Raw genomic sequence first — 21,363 nt, 5'->3', positions numbered from 1 at the left:
AATTATAGTAGTGGCATTAAGGCCTGGTTTTGGCCAAAGAAAATTAAATGTTTGATAATTTTTTTTTAAATTGGCAAATAATGTATAAAATGCATAGGGTCAAGAAATATTAAAGAAAAATATAAATATTTTTATCTGATGACGTCACAATTACGTCATAATATGTACTGTTTTCACAAAAACGATGAAAAATTCAGAATTTATGCAGTTTTCTATCTTTATTTCCATCGCGGAAACATCATGCGCAGGCAAGAAACAACAAAATAATTTAACTGAAGTTTTATTATTAATATTGACATAATCTCACCAAATATAAAGTTGTTTCTCGGATGCGCACATACTTTTTCAATCTAAAATATACTCAAAATATGACGAAAAATAAGGAAAATCACGATATTTTACAAAATATGCAAATTAAGTCATGTTTTGTTGCCATGGTAACTTGTTCAATGTCAAATTTGTTTTGTATTTTTTCTGAATACTTTGTACTTTAGTTAAGTTTTCAGTAATTTAAGAAAATGTATGATAACTTTTAAATTTGCAGTAATTTTTGGGCCTAATAAGGGCCTTATTGCCCCTACTCCTTGAAATCAACTGTCACTCACCATTTAAAGTCAGATAAATCATGGTTATGATACTCGTAAACCCCGTGTCAACCTGTAGATATGAGTTGGGTCCAGATAACCTTGAACAACTACCCGTCCGTTTGCCATCGATGGACAGATAAGCTGGATGACTTTTGCTCAACGGATTTCCAGTCGCCGTTCCATTAGAAGCAATATTATCTGTTAAGCGTTTGTAAAAAAAAGGATTGATAATGATTGAGCTTTATTTCAAATTTTTATTTCATAGACATTTAAACCATATTAGAAATATGTGATTGTCCTTATTTTTATAGTCGCTTTTATTTTTTAACAATAACATGCTTACACATTAAACCGAACAATGTTTTAGGTCAAAATGATGGTAAAAGTCCATGATATTTTCTTCTCATATATATATGTATGATGGTATGATGCTAAACCCCTAACGGGAAGGGTGTGCCTGATATTCATATGATGAAGACATAATTTTTCAATCAGTTTAATTGAAGTCTGGAGCTGGCATGTCAAGTAACTGCTAGTAGTCTGTTGTTATTTATGTATTATTGTCATTTGGTTATTTTCTCTGACTTCTCTTGAACTGAAATTTAATGTGCGTATTGTTATGCGTTCACTTTTCTACATTGGCTAGAGGTATAGGGGAGGGTTGAGATCTCATAAACATTATTAACCCCGCCGCATTTTTGCGCCTGTCCAAAGTCAGGAGCCTCTGGCCTTTGTTAGTCTTGTATTATTTTTAATTTTAGTTTCTTGTGTTCAATTTGGAGTTCAGTATGGCGTTCATTATCACTGAACTAGTATATATATGTGTTAAGGGGCCAGCTGAAGGACGCCTCCGGGCGCGGAAATTTATCGCTGCATTGAAGACCTGTTGGTAACCATCTGATGTTGTCTGTTCTATGGTCGGGTTGTTGTCTCTTTGACACATTCCCCACTTCCATTCTCAATTTTATGTCACTCTACCCGGTCATATTATTCGGATTTTGAACTGACCAGTGTTTGCTCGTAATCTTCAGTGCCACTTGACTTAATGACAAAATTTTAAAATAACTAGTGTATTTGTTATGTTCATTTAAGACAGGGGTCGATCATTGAGTATAATTGGTGTTTTCATTTGGGGAAACAGTAACTAGACTTAAGATACTTGAACTGAAAATAGAGCTTTTGAATATCATTTGCGATAAAATAAACAAAAAAATCCCTGAACCTGAATCACATCTAATTGAAACTGTTCTCACAAAATTACGTGGAAGATTGAATGGAGTCACTATATACGTGTTTATGGTCACCATCAAAGATTTATTGACCGATACGATGAGTCTCAAATTACTTTTGATATACTTTCGCTATCTGTTTTGATAGCAGTATATTTTTCGAATATGTAATTGACCCGATTATGTCCTATACTCGCATGTCACTTTTTAAATGAATATATTAGGCATGATGATGGTCGGTAATGTATACATAGCAGAAGAAGCTGGCCATGTCGACTGAACCGGTCAAGCTTCTTTTTGAGTTCATGTGATTCCCATAGTTTCTATTGTTTACCTTATTTTGTCTCTCTCTTATCGATTGATGAGATTTGGACAGCGGTAAACTACTTTTTCTAGATTGTACTTTTAATTAGTACTTAAATACATCAGGAATTATGATTTAATTCTTATCATGTTAATGGTTTTTTTTTCAAACTTCGCTATAGTAATTAAGTATGTCATGATTATATACTTTCGTTATAAAATTCGTTTGTTTTATTTCATTTGTCAAAGTTTTAATGTGGGATGTTGAAAATTGAAGTCGTGAGTATTTCTTCGAGTTTTTCTGTGTCATTTGTTTTTCCTTTTTCCCCTAGATATTCAAGACTCAAAGATAATACAGAGCATCGCGATAATACGCATAACAGTTCATAAAACGCCTGTACCTTTTCAACGAATAGAGTTCCATATTTAACTCTTCGATGTCCCAACAGAAACAAAACAAAAACAGAAGGGAGCTTATTTCGTTACATATAAACCAGGCCCTTGAGCGTCATAAAAACTGCATAAAGCATTTGAGAGATATTGTCCGAAAACTTTGAAATTACCCTTTTATAAATGAAATAACTCAGAAATTTAAAATCCAACATTTATAAGTATCAAAAGGAAGATAACGTCAATTGATATAAACAATTCACCAAAATTGCAGGAACATTCATTTGATTAAACCGTTTTTTAGTTATTGTCGATCATGCTGACGACGGACGAACGGACTGACAACGGTATACCATAATATGTCCCTTAAACGGATATATAAAAATTGAGAAACTTTAAGTGAATTGTGCATGATATCTTCTAGACACAAATGCAATACTGTAGTTGGATAGTCGACCTTCTTATGGATAGAAACAAGTGTCTATTTATATGGATAGTCGACCTTCCTATGGATAGAAACAAGTGTCTATTTATATGGATAGTCGACCTTCCTATGGATAGAAACAAGGCCTGTGCAAAATCCTCATTACTGTACATATATATCGTATTGTATCAGATAAATGTTTATTCAAATATAAGATTTTACGGCTTATGCTTTTATAGCGATAAATTACTCACAAAACTCATTATTACAGTTCTGTCCAACAAGTCCAGATTTACATCCATCGCTGCAAACACCTGTGTTTGTATCACAATGGTCGTGGAGACAGTTGCTGGAATCACACCCCCAAATACAAAAACCATTACCAGGGTAACAATGGTTGTCTATACAGTTAGCAGGACATGCATTTGTACAATTTACTCCCCATGTACCTTTCCAGCATCCTACAAGGTATAAAACTAAAATTACGAGGTCCAATTTGTCAGCCGTCATCACGTAAAACCGATGAATCAAAGAATTCAACTTTATATATAACTAATATAGTACAATGGTGTTGATTAAAAATTACACCACTGTAATATATATAGGGGGTTGAATCCGCGTTTCCGGAAATACTGTTCAGTCCGTATATGATTTTGTTATATACATGTATGTAATCGTAATCACATGTACTGTCTCTTTTTCGTTTTGCAAGTGCCATTAAAGGACGTAATTTTATTAGCTGTTGATATTTTGCCTCTCGCACCCCCATACAGGATCATTACATGGCGGAGGACCCGAAATATAACTTCATTGAAAGGACTTTATTTGTGTAAACCTGAACTGAACTGAAATGAAATGAAAATTTTTTCCCCATAATTTTCACTGAAGTGGGAAAACCACGTGGGTGGTCAAATTTTTTATGCAGATTATGATTTTCTTCAAGTTGCCTTATGAATCCCAGTTTTCTGTACGTGAGATTCATCTCATTACAGGCGTATTATTTAACATGCACATTTAATTTTTTTATCTGTACGTGAGATTTATCTCATTACAGTGTTGGTTTTTTTTCTTCGTTGATGTCGGCGCCGAAATATAGCAATTTAAATGATATGAGCGATGGTGAGTCTACTTTAAGTTTACACTCATTAGTTGAAACGGACGACGAATTTACCGACGATTCACTTTTAAGTTCATATTTATTGGCACCGACTAGGCCTTCTCAAAACCAAGAATTAGATCAAAGTTTGCATTTATTAGCCCCGACTAGGCCCTCTCAAACCAACACATTAGATCGTTCTATGCCAATTTTAACACCACAAATAAGTTTGGTTAACAGATTGCATCAAAATAATTTGACTTATAACACAAGTGCATGTTACACTACAAGTACGCCTAGATTAGAACATACAAGTATACCTAGAATAGTACATACAGCTGTCATGGAAAAATTAGCTCCGTGTAGGAAATTCGGGGGATATCCCCATGAAAATGGACTTGTTTTCTTGCGTGAATTTGACTCTTTTGCTACACTACATAATATCATGCCTTATGAAAACCAAAGGCGAATAGCAGCTTTTCATCTCCAGTTAACGGGCCCAGCCCTCACGTGGTTTAACTCATTAACATCCAATGACAAAAGCTCCTGGGAAAAACTTATTGAACTGTTTAAGAGAAAATATGTTAATCTCGATTGGCAAAGTCCAACAATCATGCTAGAAAATGAGGTTTTTGAACACATAAAGTTGTCACCGGGTCAAGCACTCGAAGATTTTTACTGCCAGCTTGTAGAAAAAGCTCAATTATTACACAAAGCTGATCATGATATTCTCACCAAATTCATCAAGGGTCTTCCCGATAAGTTAGCTTTCTTTGTAAGGGCAGGTAACCACAAAGACAGTAATAGTGCACTATCAGCTGCCAAAATGGGCGAAGCATACGGGTACAGGTTACATGATGAAATATCTGTTTCTGCCATCAAACAACAAATTACACCTAAAGCTGTTGTTGCCGAACAAAACCCGTCAGTCGTACATGAACTGAAATCACAAATTCAAGATTTGACAAGTGCAATACAAAAACTTTCAGCTCAATCAGAACAGCCCAGACAGCAACCTCAAAATCGCAGGCAAAATTATCAAAATTTCCGTCAGTCTGATTACCCTAAAGAACAGCGGGATTACAATTTGAACAGGCGGCCCGAAAATCGTCCACCCTTTTATTGTCACGCTTGTAAAGGGCCACAACATTTTAGGCGCGATTGTATGTGGGATGGTGAAGGTCAGGCTAACCCAAGTTCACAATGTCAGCTCTGTAGTCAGTATGGGCATTCAGCGTCACACTGTTTACGTTTTTCAAGCCAACAGGGAAACCGTCAGAACCCGGGGGACACTGGGCACGCTCCCTCGGGCGACCACCCTTAAGTGCCAGAAGGCGTAGTCGCTCTCCTAGTAGACAACACAACGTACATGTACAATCTTGTAATTATACTTGTGACAATAATGAATCTGACTCATATGATAGTACTTGTTCTGAAATAGAAGGAGAAGAGTCATCTCGCCCCACATTTTTATATATGCCAGTTACTATAGACAATATAGAGATAGCCGCACTTATAGATAGTGGCAGTTCCATAAATGTAATATCACAACAACTTTTTAATTCGTTGCCAGAACATTACCGTAATTCTTTTAAAAGTGCAAACGAAAAGATACTTTTGGCAAATAATGCGTCAATAAATATTGTTGGTACAGCACGTATAAAGATCAAAGTTCCGACTGGCAAACATTGGTTACATGTGTACATACTATCTCAAACCTCGAATCCGTTGATTTTAGGTACCAATTATTTATTTACTAACAAGATAGTGCTTGATTTTGGTAAATTGTATATAAATACTAAGACTGTGAAGGTTAAGTGTCAAAAACGAATTTCTGTCCCTGCAAATTCAGAATTTTTTATGTGGAGTAAACTTGGAAAGAATGTATTATACGGTACGCAGGGCATATGTACTAGTAGTGACTATATGAACAAAATAGGTTTATTAACAGCTAAGGCTGTAGTGTCAGTTGATCAGAAAAACTCAGTGCCGGTAAAACTAATGAACGTTGCTAATGAACCTATCACAATTCAAAGAGGGAAAGTTTTAGCAATTTTTAAAGTATTAGATACTGATTATTCAATCACGTCATTAGAACCGGACAATGGTAAAATACAAAGTGTGCAAAATGTTCAGTTAAGTCATAGAACGGTGAATGAACGTGATGATAGCAAATTTTTATCTTACTTTGATATACCTAGTCACTTGTCCGATACTGAAAAATCAAAACTTAGTCAGTGTTTGCAGTCAAATAAATGTTTGTTTGTAACGGACGAAAATCCAGATTTAGGATACACAGACATTGTTCATCATAAAATATGCATGAAATCCGACTTTAAACCTAAAAACCAAAGACCTTATAGACTTCCACCTGATAAAAAAGAGGCCTTACGTGAACACCTTGATGAACTCCTTCGTCAAAATATAATAGCGCCAGTCAGTGAAACTGAGGATGTTCCAATAATCAGTCCTATTGTTTTGGTTTCAAAACAAGATCGAAACAAGAAACAACAAGAAAATTCACAAAAGAGCAGTGCTAAGTACAGATTTTGTTGCGACTTTCGCTATTTAAACTCCCAAGTTCAAGATTTTTCGTATTTTATTCCTGATCTGACCGAACTAACTGAATCATTTTCTGGGAAAACTCCAAATTATCTGGCTTCAATCGACTTAAGCTCAGGATTTTTCCAAATGCCTGTAGATAAAGACAGCCAAAAGTACACTGCGTTCAATACATGTTTTGGAACTTTCAAATTTCGTCGACTTCCAATGGGGTTAAGTTCTGCGCCTTCATCATTTCAGTTATTGATGGATAAAATTCTACTAGGGGGATTGACATTTAAAGTGTGCTTATGTTACTTGGATGATATTCTTATAGCATCAGAAACTTTTGACCAACATATCGATGACTTGAACACTGTTTTCGGCCGCTTGAAAGAAGCCGGTCTTAAACTAGGACCCAAGAAATGTAGCTTTGCACAGCAGTCATGCGTTTTTCTGGGGCATTTAATTTCCAGCAAAGGCATTCAGCCCCCACCGGAAAGGTTGCAAGCGATCAAGGATTATCCATCTCCAAAATCTGTTAAAGAACTACGCCGTGTCGTCGGTCTACTAAATTGGTTTAGAAAATACATTCCAAATTTTAGCTCAGAAATAGAACCAATGACAAAATTACTTAGGAAAAATATGAAATTTCGGTGGTCTGCGGTGCAAGAAAATGCCTTTCAAAAACTGAAAAATTTGCTTTTAAATTCACCAGTTCTTGCATTTCCAAATTACAATATACCATTTCATTTGGCGGTTGATACATCCAGTAAGGGCATAGGATACGTTCTTTACCAGATTCATACTGATGAACATGAGGAGGACATGATCAGAGTGGTCCGTTTTGGTTCAAAATCATTAAGTCGTTGGCAAAGATCTTATGGCCCCACCAAACTTGAATTACTTGGAATGGTGACTGCAATTCTTGATTGTTCTGTATACTTGCGTGGGCGTAGATTTATCGTTGAATGCGATCACCAGGCTTTAAAGCCTTTGTTTCAAAAACAGCTGAAGGGAGCAATTTATGAGCGCTGGATCGCCATACTCCAACAATATAATTTTGATCTTCGCTATAAACCAGCAAGGGATATGCAGGTTGCCGATGCCCTATCGCGTATTCCGCGGCAGGAGATTTCTGATGGATTTATTAGTCCTGATATTGAAGACCCATACTTCCCGTATAAGGAGGAAATAGTAGGTGATATAAACATTGAAGGTGGATACAAATTTCCATCATTTAGACATTCGGATTCTAGTGAAAACGACCAGATAAACAATATTCGAGTTGATCAAAATTTAACATCAAATTTCAATTCATTAAATCCGGATTATCAACACAAACCCGACTTACAAACGACAGCAGAATATGATGCCGATACGGAAGATGATGTTCCTTGCAAACAAAACAAACTAAAACGCAAAATTGTTTCAAAGAGAAAATTACTTTCCATTCCAAATATTAGAATAAATCCGTCCGAAAATAACCCAGTTTCAGTAAACAACACAGATATAGAGATCGTTTCCGACAATGATATGAAACAAAATATTGAAATACAAAATCCGACAAATACCGTAGATACCGATATAAGCGTACCATCAACAGATCGTAGTAGTGATGATCAATCAACTGTTTTAAATGAACATGATTCGGATATTTTCAATCTTACAACGGATGTGAATACGGATCAGGATAACCAAATGAGACGTCAAGTTGAAATGATAGATCTGTTCGAGAGATCTGACTTTAGTGTAGAAAGTTTAAGCAATCTACAACGGAAAGATTCAGAATACAGAAAATTTGTTTCGTACTTGGATAAGGGAGAACTGCCGAAATCACAAAAAGAGGCCCGAAAACTACTTTTGCAATCGCCTGATTTTATGTTGATAAACGGATTACTTTTTCATTCTCGAATTGCAAAATCAAAGCGCGCTAAAAATCTAAAAAATTACCAACTAGTTTTACCAGCAGTTGTAGTGAAAACCGTTATTTCTATGTATCATGACTCATCTCTTGGCGGACATGGCGGAATACAACATACAATTGACTTAATAAAGGAAAAATATTTCTTTTCAAAATTGGCGCAGAAAATTTCTGACTATATAAAAAGTTGTCCGGCATGTCAAAGAAGGAAATTGACAAAAATCAACACTAAGGCCGGAATTGTCGCATACCGTACGCCAGATTCGCCGTTTCAAGTGTGGCAAATCGACATTTTTGGACCAATAAATCCAATATCTCCAACAGGAAATCAATATGTTTGCACGGCGATTGACCTTTTTAGTAAGTTTGTATTTGCCGAGGCTATTCCTACCGCCGATACTATTACAGTGTCTGAAGTTTTATTCAGGATGGTTTCGCAGTTTGGTGTATTTGATACTATAATCAGCGATCAAGGCTCCGAATTCATCAGTAAATGTTTCAAAGAAGTTTGCCGGTTACTAGACATAAATCATGAATACACCCCGAGTTTTGCACATCACTGTCTGGGTGCGTGCGAACGTTCGCATAGAACTTTAGCCGAACGCATGACTCCATACATTGCAGATGGTAAGAACTGGCAAGATTTATTACCTTGTATTCTTTTCTCAATGAACAATACCGTTAACGCCAGTCTAGGATATTCTCCATTTGAGATAGTTTACGGCAGGAGGCCTAATTTTCCATTAACCGGACATTTTAGACAGGATATAAACACGCTTCCAAACGATTGTCATGAATATGTTCAAAATTTGTGCGCAAGATTAGAAATAATTCGATCAGAAGTGAAAGAACATGCATTAACTTCTCAAATAAAAATGGTGGAACGTGTAAATGACAGTTTGAACCCTCTACAGTACGCAGAACATGATTATGTTTATCTCAGCAAAAATCCTACAGGACAGGGACAAAAACTGAAATACCGTTATGCTGGGCCATATATCATTCATAAAATTCACAGTCCTCATATGGTAGTTTTGAAGGACCCAGATTCACAAAAATGCCTTCCGAATCCTATTCACATTAATCGGATAAAACCGGCGTACGTGCGTCAACCAAATCCTGCACAATACTTCATGGATCAAGTTGAAACAAAAATGCATGTAAATACAACCACGGACCAAAATACTGCATCGGACTTCTCTGAAACAAGTGAATTATCGAATACGACAGTGTCACATTCTGAAATAAATGACAATGATTCAAGAGATACAGAGAACGACACAGGAAAAATTGTGATGAATAACAATTCAAACAATGCGACAGACGAACAAACAAAAAAGTGCAAAGGGAAAAGTATTCAGTCCCCAATCCGGAAATCAACCCGATTAAAAAAGAAACCAGCTCGGTTTGAAGATGAAAGTTTCACCGATCCAGGAGACAAAACTGTTTCGAGTGATGAAAATCGTTTTTACAAAGTTAAACGAATACTTGCTAGGAAAATTGTGGACGGAACAATGAATTATTTAGTTCATTTCATTGGAGAACCGGCTCAAAATGCCCGTTGGCTAAAGGAGTCCGATTTTGACAAGAAAACCCGTGATTTGATAAACCACCGACCACCTCCACAAATTCTTTAAGTCGTTTTGTGTCCGTGAGGTTTACCTCATGATACACCGTTTTTTTTTTAATGTTTTATTCAGACGTGAGCGTTTAATTTTATGGAACGCTCATATTGTACATATTTGTTGTAAAATTCAAGACAATTGCCAATGCTTGACGAGGATGTTTATTTTGAACCTTTTTGTCCGTGAGATTTGTCTCATGACAATGCCCTTTGATGATGGTACAACGACTTTTTCTGGCGAACTTTTCATGTTTTTGTCCGTGGGATTTATCTCATGACAATCCGTTACTATGATATCAGATGAAATTCAGTACAGAGCGGACCCCTATTTCAATGTTATTCAATAAGAACTTTTTTTTTAAATATATGGACATTAGTTTGTTTGCATATATAATATACATGTACATGGAAACTGATTATTAACTGCTTAAGATTTTTTTTTGCATATGTTGATATTATTTATCTTTTTGAAATACTTGAACAATTCGTATTATGTATGTTTAATATGCTTGATTTTTTCTATTATTCTGAGGAAAATAATGAACGATTGTTGATACGAGTTGCGTATACATGACATTATGCTAAACACATTTTTATACATGTAGATTTTTATTTCAATTTCATTCACATGAGTATCAAGTTTGAATTATCTAGTCATTAATATTTGATTTATTCAATTTTGTAACATAATAGCAGAAAGTTGGTACTGCGTTTTCAGATTTGTAATTCAATAATTATTTTCTATGAAGAATGCCGAATTTTGTATGTTTATATTGAACATCGATCTTTACTATTTTTGAAATATGTTGATGAGATCGTATGAATATGGTTCATTTTGTATTTAGTGGATTTTTAAGGAAACACGATAGTGCTATACAGTTTCATTAGCAAACAAATTAAGGAAAATGTAGAGAGAATGTTTTTTTTGTTGTGTTTTTTTTTGCATGGTATAAAGACGGAAATCTGTAGTTTACGTCCAGTTTTGGAACTTTTATGAGGAGTATATTATCTAGGATCTATGTTAGTGATATCGAGATAATTTCATAAATAAACCCCGTGAATTGTATCTTTCTGATATGTTTTATTTGTTAGCAATTTTATATTTTTTATGAGAGTGTGTGTGCGTAAATGGGGTTGGTGCACCATGATTCTGTGAGAGATTGTTGATATATTTTTTTGAAACTTGCAACTTATGAAATGGGATCATTATAGGACATTTTCACAATATTGTAAGAGTTAGGGGCTCTGTTGAATTTATTACTCAATGATACATGTATCACGAAACAACTTCGGATCTATAAAAATATATTTAACTACTAACTTTCAAAAGTTGAGATTTCGCAACGTCAGATAATTGTAATTTTTCATGCTGTGTTTTGAGATGGTATATGAGTTGGTGCATATATATTGTAAAGCGAATTCAACCCTGAGCAAAATTTACATTTTTCTTTTGTCGGGGGGATGTAATATATATAGGGGGTTGAATCCGCGTTTCCGGAAATACTGTTCAGTCCGTATATGATTTTGTTATATACATGTATGTAATCGTAATCACATGTACTGTCTCTTTTTCGTTTTGCAAGTGCCATTAAAGGACGTAATTTTATTAGCTGTTGATATTTTGCCTCTCGCACCCCCATACAGGATCATTACACCACTCTAGGCCCATTTGTTTTCCACGTAAATAATATTGCCGATAATTAAGAAGTTCCGAATCGAGTCCGACACCGATACCAATAGTATATTCACCTGTTACCTATTACCTTATCTGTACGTTCCGCATCTGACAGGCGCACCACCAAACAGTGTATTTAGAATTTTGCTGTATACTGTTGAGTAAAAAATACTCCATTCCAGGCCCTTTTGTTTTCCAAATTATTAATATTACCAATGATTGAAGGTTCCAGGTAGACGGGTTTAAACAGAAAGATTTTTGAAAGCAGAGAAAACTGTGCACCTTATACATGTTATAATCGGCATAACTTTATCAGATGACAATACCAATACTAAAAAGGCATACGCATACATGTAGTTATATATCAGTCACGGACCCGCGATATCACGGGTATGTTCTAGTAGATATGAAAAAGGAGAGTAGTTGGAAATTTCCTCATTGAAAAATTAACTAAAAGACATAAATAGTAAAATGACAACTGTTACGAAATAGATATCAACGAAATTATCTAAAAAAAAAACAATCGTATTTGCTTATTTTGTCAGTCTACACGAACATATTTTGTTTTGTAAATCCAATTCTTTTTCACAGATTTAGTTTTCTAATATCTTTATTGTACCTATTGCTTACATAACTGTATTTTGCCGTGAAAGTTCGTAAATAAGAATTTAAGGAGAGTCATTGCACCTTTAATTTTACTACATTACTGTACAGATTTCCATAATGCACTTGCATTGTATCGTAGAAATGTGGTATGAGTGTTTATGAGACAACTCTCATACTAAGTCACAATTTGTAAATTGTAAAGTAAACCATTATAAGTCCAAGTACGATTGCTTTATTCACGTTTCTCCTTCATTTGATAACTAGATCAAAACAACATCAAGGAATAGGGATGCTCTTGAGAACTGACATCATGATATTTACCTGTGATTACACATACATGTATCAATTCTAAACTAAAATATTGTAATAAAGGGTTTTGTTTAACAATCATACATGGATATATTTGTTTAGGTGCCAGCTGAAGGACGCCTCCGGGTGCGAAAATTTCTCGTTGCATTGAAGACCTGTTGGTGACCTTCTGCTGTTGTCTGCTCTATGGTCGGGTTGTTGTCTCTTTGACCCATTCCCCATTTCCATTCTCAATTTTATGTATACATGTATATTAAAACATTAACAAATGATTTTTTAACAATAATTGATTTTCATATATTTGAACATAACCAGAAAATGTTGCGTTATTATTTTTATCTAGATCTATGTTTGATTTACAACATTAGACAGTTAACAAAATCAGCTATATATTAACAAATTTAAAGAAAAGATAAACATGTCTCCTTTAACTGTAAATGTGAATATTTCATAAAAAAATTAGCAAGAAACAATCACACCATTATGTTTTGCTATTGACAATTAATGCATGCTGACCGAGAAAGTCAAATATACCACATCTTGCATTACCGCGCTAGATTGTATCAACAAAACATATAAACCCAGGGTAAATGATGCGTTTTGTTAATATTATACAATGAACCTTTTTTCAAATGCCCTCTTAACAGTATTATCGTAATGAATTTATACGATTGCATTTCTGTAACAGATTTTTATCATGGTGCCAGTCCTTAAAAGGACAGCTTATCTAGTGTTATTGTATGCTAATCGTCAACTGTTATAGGAAAGTAACACATCAACTGTTCCAGACCGTATGAGTATTTGGACCGTACGCGTACGGTCTGGACCGTATGCGTACTTTTTCAAAATACTCATACGGTCGGATCGTACGCGTACGGTCTGACTAATATTAAGAAGTTGGCAAAGTTAATTAGATGCATGTAACAGATCAATTTTACTAACTCTCAAATTGATATAAAAAAGTTTAATTGTAATTGAAAAAAAACAACTTTATATTTTAAAAATGATTTGAAAATTCACACTAGTTGAATCTGTTAATCTCATGTATTTAGCATGTCGATCACTCAGTAAAATAATTGAATTATGATCACTAAAATTGAAAATATCGGAAGTAAATATAATGTGGGAGAACAATTATTGTTTTGGAATATTTAGCAACTTTACAAAAAAATGCAAATGCTAAGGAACATACACGAACTGCAAAAATGTAAATGTAAAAAATATTAGTACGTTACTTGTGGTAGCAAGTGTAACATTGGTTGAGAGTACCAAAATTAGGATCAAGATATACAATTAAACAAATATTTAATTTCAATTGTTCATTTGATTATTTTATCCGTGTAATTGTATTAATATTAATAAGTAAAACTAAACATAAAGATTGTGATTAATGTTAATTTGTTTAGATTTAACCCATATGATCTAATAGCAAATACTGGACCATACGCGTATACGCATACGGTCCGACCGTACGCGTATGGTCGGACCGTACGAGTATACGTATACGGTCCGGACCGTACGCGTACGGTCCAAATACTCATATGGTCTGGAACATCAACTGTTACAGGCATTTTACATAGTACGGTCTGAATTTGGAAAATGTTTATCAAATGCATCGTATACTGAATGTACGTCATAAACAAAGAAATCAAAATACTACAAACCATATATTGCTATATAGCACAACTCTACGAAAGCACCTTCGCCAGAAGTTCTTCTGTTGAAGAAAAACACATTTCTTGTGAGTCTATTGCAATTGATATCCTGGGTAACTTCAGGTGTGCCAGCTTTTCCTTTATCTGAATAACAACTAAATTTATCCGTAGCACGAATGGAGGCATTGGAAAGATATAAACGAAAACCATCCATACGGTCTGGTCCTGTTAAATGAATAATATTAAATTCGTAGTAGAAATGCAAGGGTGAATGTGTATAGTAGATAAATGATCTCAGTTAACAGTAAAAATAATTAATAAAACTATTTAATTATTTTATATCATCTGCCCGCACTTTATTTTATAAATTATTATTATATACATGTAAGAATAAGAAGATGTTGTATGAATTCCACTGAGACAAACCTCCACAGGAGACGAAATGACATAGAAATTAACATATATAATTCACCATATGGCCTTCAGCAATAAGTAAAACCCATTATGCATAGTCAGCTGTAACATGAACCGTAATAACAAATGTGAAACGATTCGTACGAGAAAACTAACTGCCTGATGTACATTTGTAGTACAAAATAATGTACGAATAACAAATACAATGTATGGTGCATGTATACAGTATCAAACGACACACATTGAATTATACAGGATCCTGACTTTTGACAAGCTCATTCGGGTTTCGAAGTATTGATAAAGAATTTACTAATCGCATTTTGTTTCGGGCCTAGGTTTTTCTCGGAAAAAATAGAAGTTTTATCACAAAAACTAACTATTGTTTTGGTAAATTTAACATACTGGAACTTGACAAAAATTTGAAAACTCGATGTTAAATCTATTATTTCCGTAATTTTAAACAGTGACAAACTGTTTTATTTTTATAACAAACAATGTCAGCTCACAAAAGGTCAGCTCCTTCCAAACACACGCACTCACAAAAGGTAAATTATCTGTGTATATTATAGGTGCTTCGGAAGCCTATGAACAATGGTATTACTAAACTGTGGTGAAGCTGCATAAATGATCCAACCATAGTACAATGTGTGTGTAGCTTGAAATACATAAATATACATGTACATGTAGTAGATCGTAATATGGAAATCAACGATATTCGGGACAACGTGTCAATATAACAACATTGTTTTGATTTTCTCAGAAACACATGTATTAAATGAGTCTGAAAAGAAATTTAAAACAGAGGATGTTTAACACCCGTCTCAAAGGAATCGACCCTGTTTGTCCTTTTGATAATATTTTGCATATATGTCAAATATATTTATGATAATGAATGTAAATTTGTTTTGCTTAGAAGCCAAGACCGTTAAAACAATGTAAATGAGCTAATGTACGCTGTGAAATGCCTCGGGAAAAACTTACTGCTCCCTCTATAATATAATTTAATATTTGTCACGTAGACGAGTTCTGGTAGTAGTAATCCCCACCAAGCTGACCATTTCCCCGCAGCTGTAGAGGAGCACCCATCATCCCATTTATTACTTGCTGGTTCTTTAATAGCTAGGCGTGGACCAAACGTTTGGTATGTTGAACTCTGGTCCACCTCTCCCTCTACAGCAAGGTTTACTGAAAATTACGAGGATACAAAATAAATTTCACTTACATTAAAAGGTACGACTGGTGAATATCAATAAATTTATTTAACACATGACATGGGTAAAATCTCTTTGTTTTTACTGTGCTATAATCTGGATAATGCAAAGCAAAGGTGTGCATTAACTACCTCAGATATAAACTGCACAGTTCAAATCTATTTTTACCTTTAGGGGCGGTTCCTGGATTTTGAAAGGGGCGTTATTCTACAAAATCAAAAAAAAAATATCACCAAGTGTAGCGAGTCTAAAAGCAATATTATTATATTATTATGCTAAAACACGATACTTTGTCCAATCCAAGGGTAAACGACCTATCCCCCATCCCTGGATCCGCCATCTGCCTTAAAACTACGACAAAGGTGAAGTTTGTACAAACATCGTAGTTTATAAATGGGTAAAAAAGAAAGGTCTCTCATTCCCTTTTTTTTTATCTAAGCTGGGACATAAAATATTTTATCATATTTTGAGTACAATGTAAATCTTAAATCAGTGTTTTATAGTCAGAAAGGTAGCTAAAAAAAAGATTTGGATATTTCTGCCAAAAATGTAATGTATCTTAGAATATCCGAATAACAAAAATCTGATTTGGATTAGCTTTAGAGTCAATGGAATTTATAACGACTTTTTGAATATCTATCTATTCCTATAAAGTATTTCTGCCAAAAATGTAATGTATCTTAGAATATCCGAATAACAAAAATCTGATTTGGATTAGCTTTAGAGTCAATGGAATTTATAACGACTTTTTGAATATCTATCTATTCCTATAAAGTGAATATTTTTGGATCGAATTTAATGAGGATCATATTTAAGTTAGTTTCAAAACAGGGGGATTAGCTGGAGATCAATCAGACTTCATTTAGATGGAAGTATCCGGAACATCATTATGTAACATCCTATATATGATAATTGCTTTTGTGATATCATTGCTGACTATCATAGAACATGACGGGTGTACGCGTGCAGATGTGGGTCGGCTAGAAAAGGAGGACTGAGAGTGTTACAAGTTCATTCGATTATCCCACCTAAAGCTCTACAATCTGGTTGATTTTTTTTCTCTCGGGTGTCTCCGTTAGCTTCAAATGACTGAAAGTTTTTAAGCCCCTTATAGCGTGTTCGACTTATAGCCGACACTCGAATTTACGCAAATTCATTTGTTTACATTTTCTTCTTTCTACTTGTAATTTAGCTCTTTTTGTTGATGGCGTCTGTAGGGGTAACCATTTACGAAGAACAAATATGACAGACAGTAGCTACATGTAACGATCACCACTGAACCACAGGACCCTTACTTAGGACAGGCTAATGAAAAGTATTGCGGGCTTTCCTGTCCGGACTTTTTATTAGTTTATCCTGCCTTTTTTGTGAAGTTACTCATTCTGCCCTTTTTTTAAACTAGAAACTCCTGATTTGCATTTTTTTAATCTAATCCTAGCCCCCTCCCCTTTCCCGAAAAAAGGTACCCCCGTAGAGTAGTAATAGGTAAAATGTACATATCCAACAGATTTAATATAAAACCGCCATAAATATTTTAGAGAACCCCTAGCATTGTTATCTTAAATAAAGGAAAGACCCATCGGTCATTGGTATTAATTTTTCTATTGTCATTTTGGCGAATTTCCACAAAACGTTTCAGGAATTTATAAAATACAAAATATATGCATAAAGTGGTGTTAAGGTGTAAATGCAGTCATTATCCAATGCATTTGAAACGCTACAGGAATGTCTAACCGTTGAGGATTGCCTCAAAAAGGATCAATGCAGTTTTTAAATAATATTCAAAGTATGTACAGGTAATAATACCTTTAGTGTTTTGACACATTCCCCACATTTAAAGTGTAATAATTTTGTCAACCTCAGCGTCGTGAATATACCTCTTCTGATTATATCTAGTGAAATGTTTTACACCAGTTGATACCGTATTTTGTTATTCTTTTCTTCCAATTGAGCAAATTGCCGGCAGGAAGGAGATAAAAAAAAACGAGGCCTATAGATATTACCAATGTTATTTCAACTGATCGGGCGGAGCTTACGTTTTAATTTGCATAAGAACAGTCTATTTGAAGATGTGTGTGATATGGAGGATTGCCGTTATAATTATTACTGATTTCTAATCACCTATCAGTGTCATCAAAGGAATTTACAAAACAATGACTGGACACTTCATTGATGAGTTTATCCTAAAACACCTATCTTTAGATGGACTGGTTTATTGTGAGCGAATCGGTTAAACTCCGCCCGGCCAAGTGAAATAAATAGAGTAATACTAAGCCCTATAATTGTTCAAGCGAAATACACTAACATACGGTAGTTTATTGCATAGAACTTTCCATAGTGGGTTTCCATAATAATGTACATCGGTTTACAAACATTACACCGGTATACTACATAAATATTTGCTTACTTTGTGCTGTAACTTTCAAAATAAAAACCTCTACTATAAATACCAATAGTTTTAGTGGCACAATCATCTACAATAGCAAAAAAGTCAGATGTACTGAAGACAACAAAGTCGAGCATGCTAGCTCGTACTACATTACAAAATGTCATTTTGATTAAACCAACCTTTGCCACGAAGCGTAACAAAACAATATGGATATGTAATGTATAATATTTAACATAATTCAACCAACTTCACAAATTGAATGTAATGTTAAAACTATATCAGAATATAAAAAATTGTATGATTTCGTTTCGATTTTCATCCGGAAATGATCACATTTTTATTTTGAATTTACAAGGAGTTTCTATTAAATAAAAACTGCAGACTCAAGGATAATATTTGCGTAAACGTAGCCGAGAAGATGAAAATACAATATTTAGTCTTTTGTTTGAGCCGCACAAAGAGCTAGCCACAATTAATTTAAAGCAGTTGTCGAATAAAAATACGGATTTTCATACAAGTTTAACAAACAAAAACAATGATATACTATTACACAAATGTATTAGCGTTTAACAATTTGAATTCCCTATTATACCTATATCACCCTGCTCAGTCGATCCATAATTCTCGTATCACGGCTTTGAGACGAGAGCAGGCGTTATCAGCGACGTCACAATGTCTGAGTAGAAGTTATTAGCGAAGTCACAATGTGTGAGAAGACGTTCTCCATCTTGCTTTAGTCAAGCATAAAAAAATTTAAGGGAAGGTGAAAAGACCAGTATTAGAACAATAAACAGATAAAGGGTAAAATCACCAAAAAAAAAAGAACTTTGAGGAAAATTCAAAATAGAAAGTCCGTAATCAAATGGCAAAATCAAAAGCTCGAACACATCAAACGAATGCCATTGGATAACAGCTGCCAAATTCCTGACTTGGTACAGACATTTTCTTATGCAGAATATGATGGATTAAACCTGCTTTAACAGCTAATACCTCTCACTTATATGACAGTCGCATCAAATTCCTTTGTATTGACAACGATGAATGAACAAAACAAAAAGACAGTGTTGGGTGTGTACCGATTAATAATTAAGTCTTAGAATAAAGATTTTTTTATTAGTTTTTAGTGGCTTTGGACTAGCTGTCAGTATTGCAAGTACTCTCAGATATGGACTTGGTGTCTTTTTGTTGTTGGGATGTACAAGTACCTGGCCACGTCCTCTTGTATTTGTAGTATTTTTATTTTATCCATCTGATGAGTTAAGCCTTTTTGTAATTGATTGTTATAGTTCGTTCTTATGTTGTACTGTTACACCACTGTCCCAGGTTAGGTTAGGGGAGGGTTGGGAGCCCGCTAACATGTTAATCTCGCCATATTTTGTATGTATGTGCCTGTCCCAAGTTAGGAGCCTGTAATACAGTGGTTGTCGTTTGTTTATGTGTTGCATATTTGTTTTTTGTTTGTTTTGTACATAAATAGGGCCGTTAGTTTTCTCGTTTGAATTGTTTAACAATGTCATTTCGGGGCCTTTCATAGCTGACTATGCGTGTTGAAGGCCGTACGGTAACCTATAGTTGTTAATTTCTGTGTCATTTGTTCTCTTGTGGAGAGTTGTCTCATAGGCAACCATACCACATCTTCTTTTTTACATAATAGCTATAAACGTCAAAAATAGGGGAACAACAGTCAACAATGTGTAATAATCTTAATCACTATAAAAACAAAGAAAAATATAACAAAGAAGCACAAAGATATATAGGCAAAGCACATTAGCAAAAATGAAAGACAAGAATACAAACATTTATAAGAGCACAATAACGTAATGACGGGATGTATTAGTACAGAGCCACGTCATGGGTATTAAAGAAACACAAAAAGGCATATATACAAAGCACATGGGCAAAAATGAAAAACACGAATACAAAAATTATTATAGAACAATTATAACACAATGACGGGATGTATAAGTACAAAGCCACGGCATATGTATCAGTGCAACACAAAAAGGATAATAGCAAAAATGAAAGACAAAAATGCAAAAACTATTAGAACAATATCACAATGAGGGATAAATAAGTACAAAGTCGCGTCTATTGGATATCATCATAATCGGTTTTCTTCGTATAAATATCGTAAGATACATGTATCAGCAGCTCGACACAATCTGACGTGTTTTAGCTCGTTCGCTGCGCTCACTCGTCAAAAAGGTTCACATTATGGGTTGCGACAAATATTTTTCGTTATCAATGTGTAAAACTCCGATAATCTATACATCCTACCAATTAAGAAAAGTATTGTTGTCCTATACAGGGGCGGATCCAGCAATTTAAAAAAAAAGGGGGGGGGGGTTCCTAACAAAAGATTAAGGGGGGGGGGGGGCAAAGCAGGGGTTCCAACTACATGTCCCCATTCAAATGTATCCTGGATCCGCCACTGCTATAGGACTAGATTTTTAAAAAAAACTATTAAAAAAACTGGTACACAATATTAATAATTGTTATAATTGTTGTCAGTTAAACCCTTATAGTACACAGTAATGTTACGCCTGATAAGTGTTTGTGGTTTATAAAGGATATGATCACAGGCACTTGTCTCCGAATTTTGCTTTGTCTATCTTATTCGATTGCCTGGACTGTGGATATGATGACAAATGTCAAACTGGTACATGTATCTTGTAACAAAAGATATTTGTTTTTTTCAAAATAAATTCCAAAAAACTTCAATTTTTTGTTTTCATTTGCAATTCTATTGTTATTCATTCATTTTTTATTTTTTTTATTTTTGCTGTTTTTTCACGTTTTTTCAATCATTAAAACATTGTTTAATCACATATTTATTTCACATAAATCTTTCACTTTATTTTCACTATCACAAAGACAGAATAAGGACAGCTTTCGTGGTCACTGAGGGCATACACTCTTGCTTTTGAAACATTGCTTTATCATTGTTTATTTCACTTTTAAGTAAGTAAACATGATTCTCAAAGCT

General features: G+C 34.4%; 1 protein-coding gene across 1 annotated transcript in view; it reads right to left on the bottom strand.

The window, feature by feature from the left end:
- Positions 1-21,363, bottom strand: part of LOC143083002 (uncharacterized) — a 62,638-nt gene that overhangs the window by 40,704 nt on the left and 571 nt on the right. The window contains exons 2-6 of the mRNA XM_076259100.1: positions 18,396-18,462; positions 15,759-15,962; positions 14,373-14,588; positions 3,188-3,394; positions 606-785 (exon numbers count right to left, since the gene is read on the bottom strand). Coding sequence (XP_076115215.1) covers positions 606-785; positions 3,188-3,394; positions 14,373-14,588; positions 15,759-15,962; positions 18,396-18,462 — 874 coding nt within the window. The remainder of the gene's footprint in view (positions 1-605; positions 786-3,187; positions 3,395-14,372; positions 14,589-15,758; positions 15,963-18,395; positions 18,463-21,363) is intronic.

Source organism: Mytilus galloprovincialis, chromosome 1, assembly GCF_965363235.1.
Source record: "Mytilus galloprovincialis chromosome 1, xbMytGall1.hap1.1, whole genome shotgun sequence".
Lineage (NCBI taxonomy): Eukaryota > Metazoa > Mollusca > Bivalvia > Mytilida > Mytilidae > Mytilus > Mytilus galloprovincialis.
The sequence above is the reverse complement of the archived record's forward strand: the minus strand, read 5'-3'. Positions and strand labels throughout refer to the sequence as shown.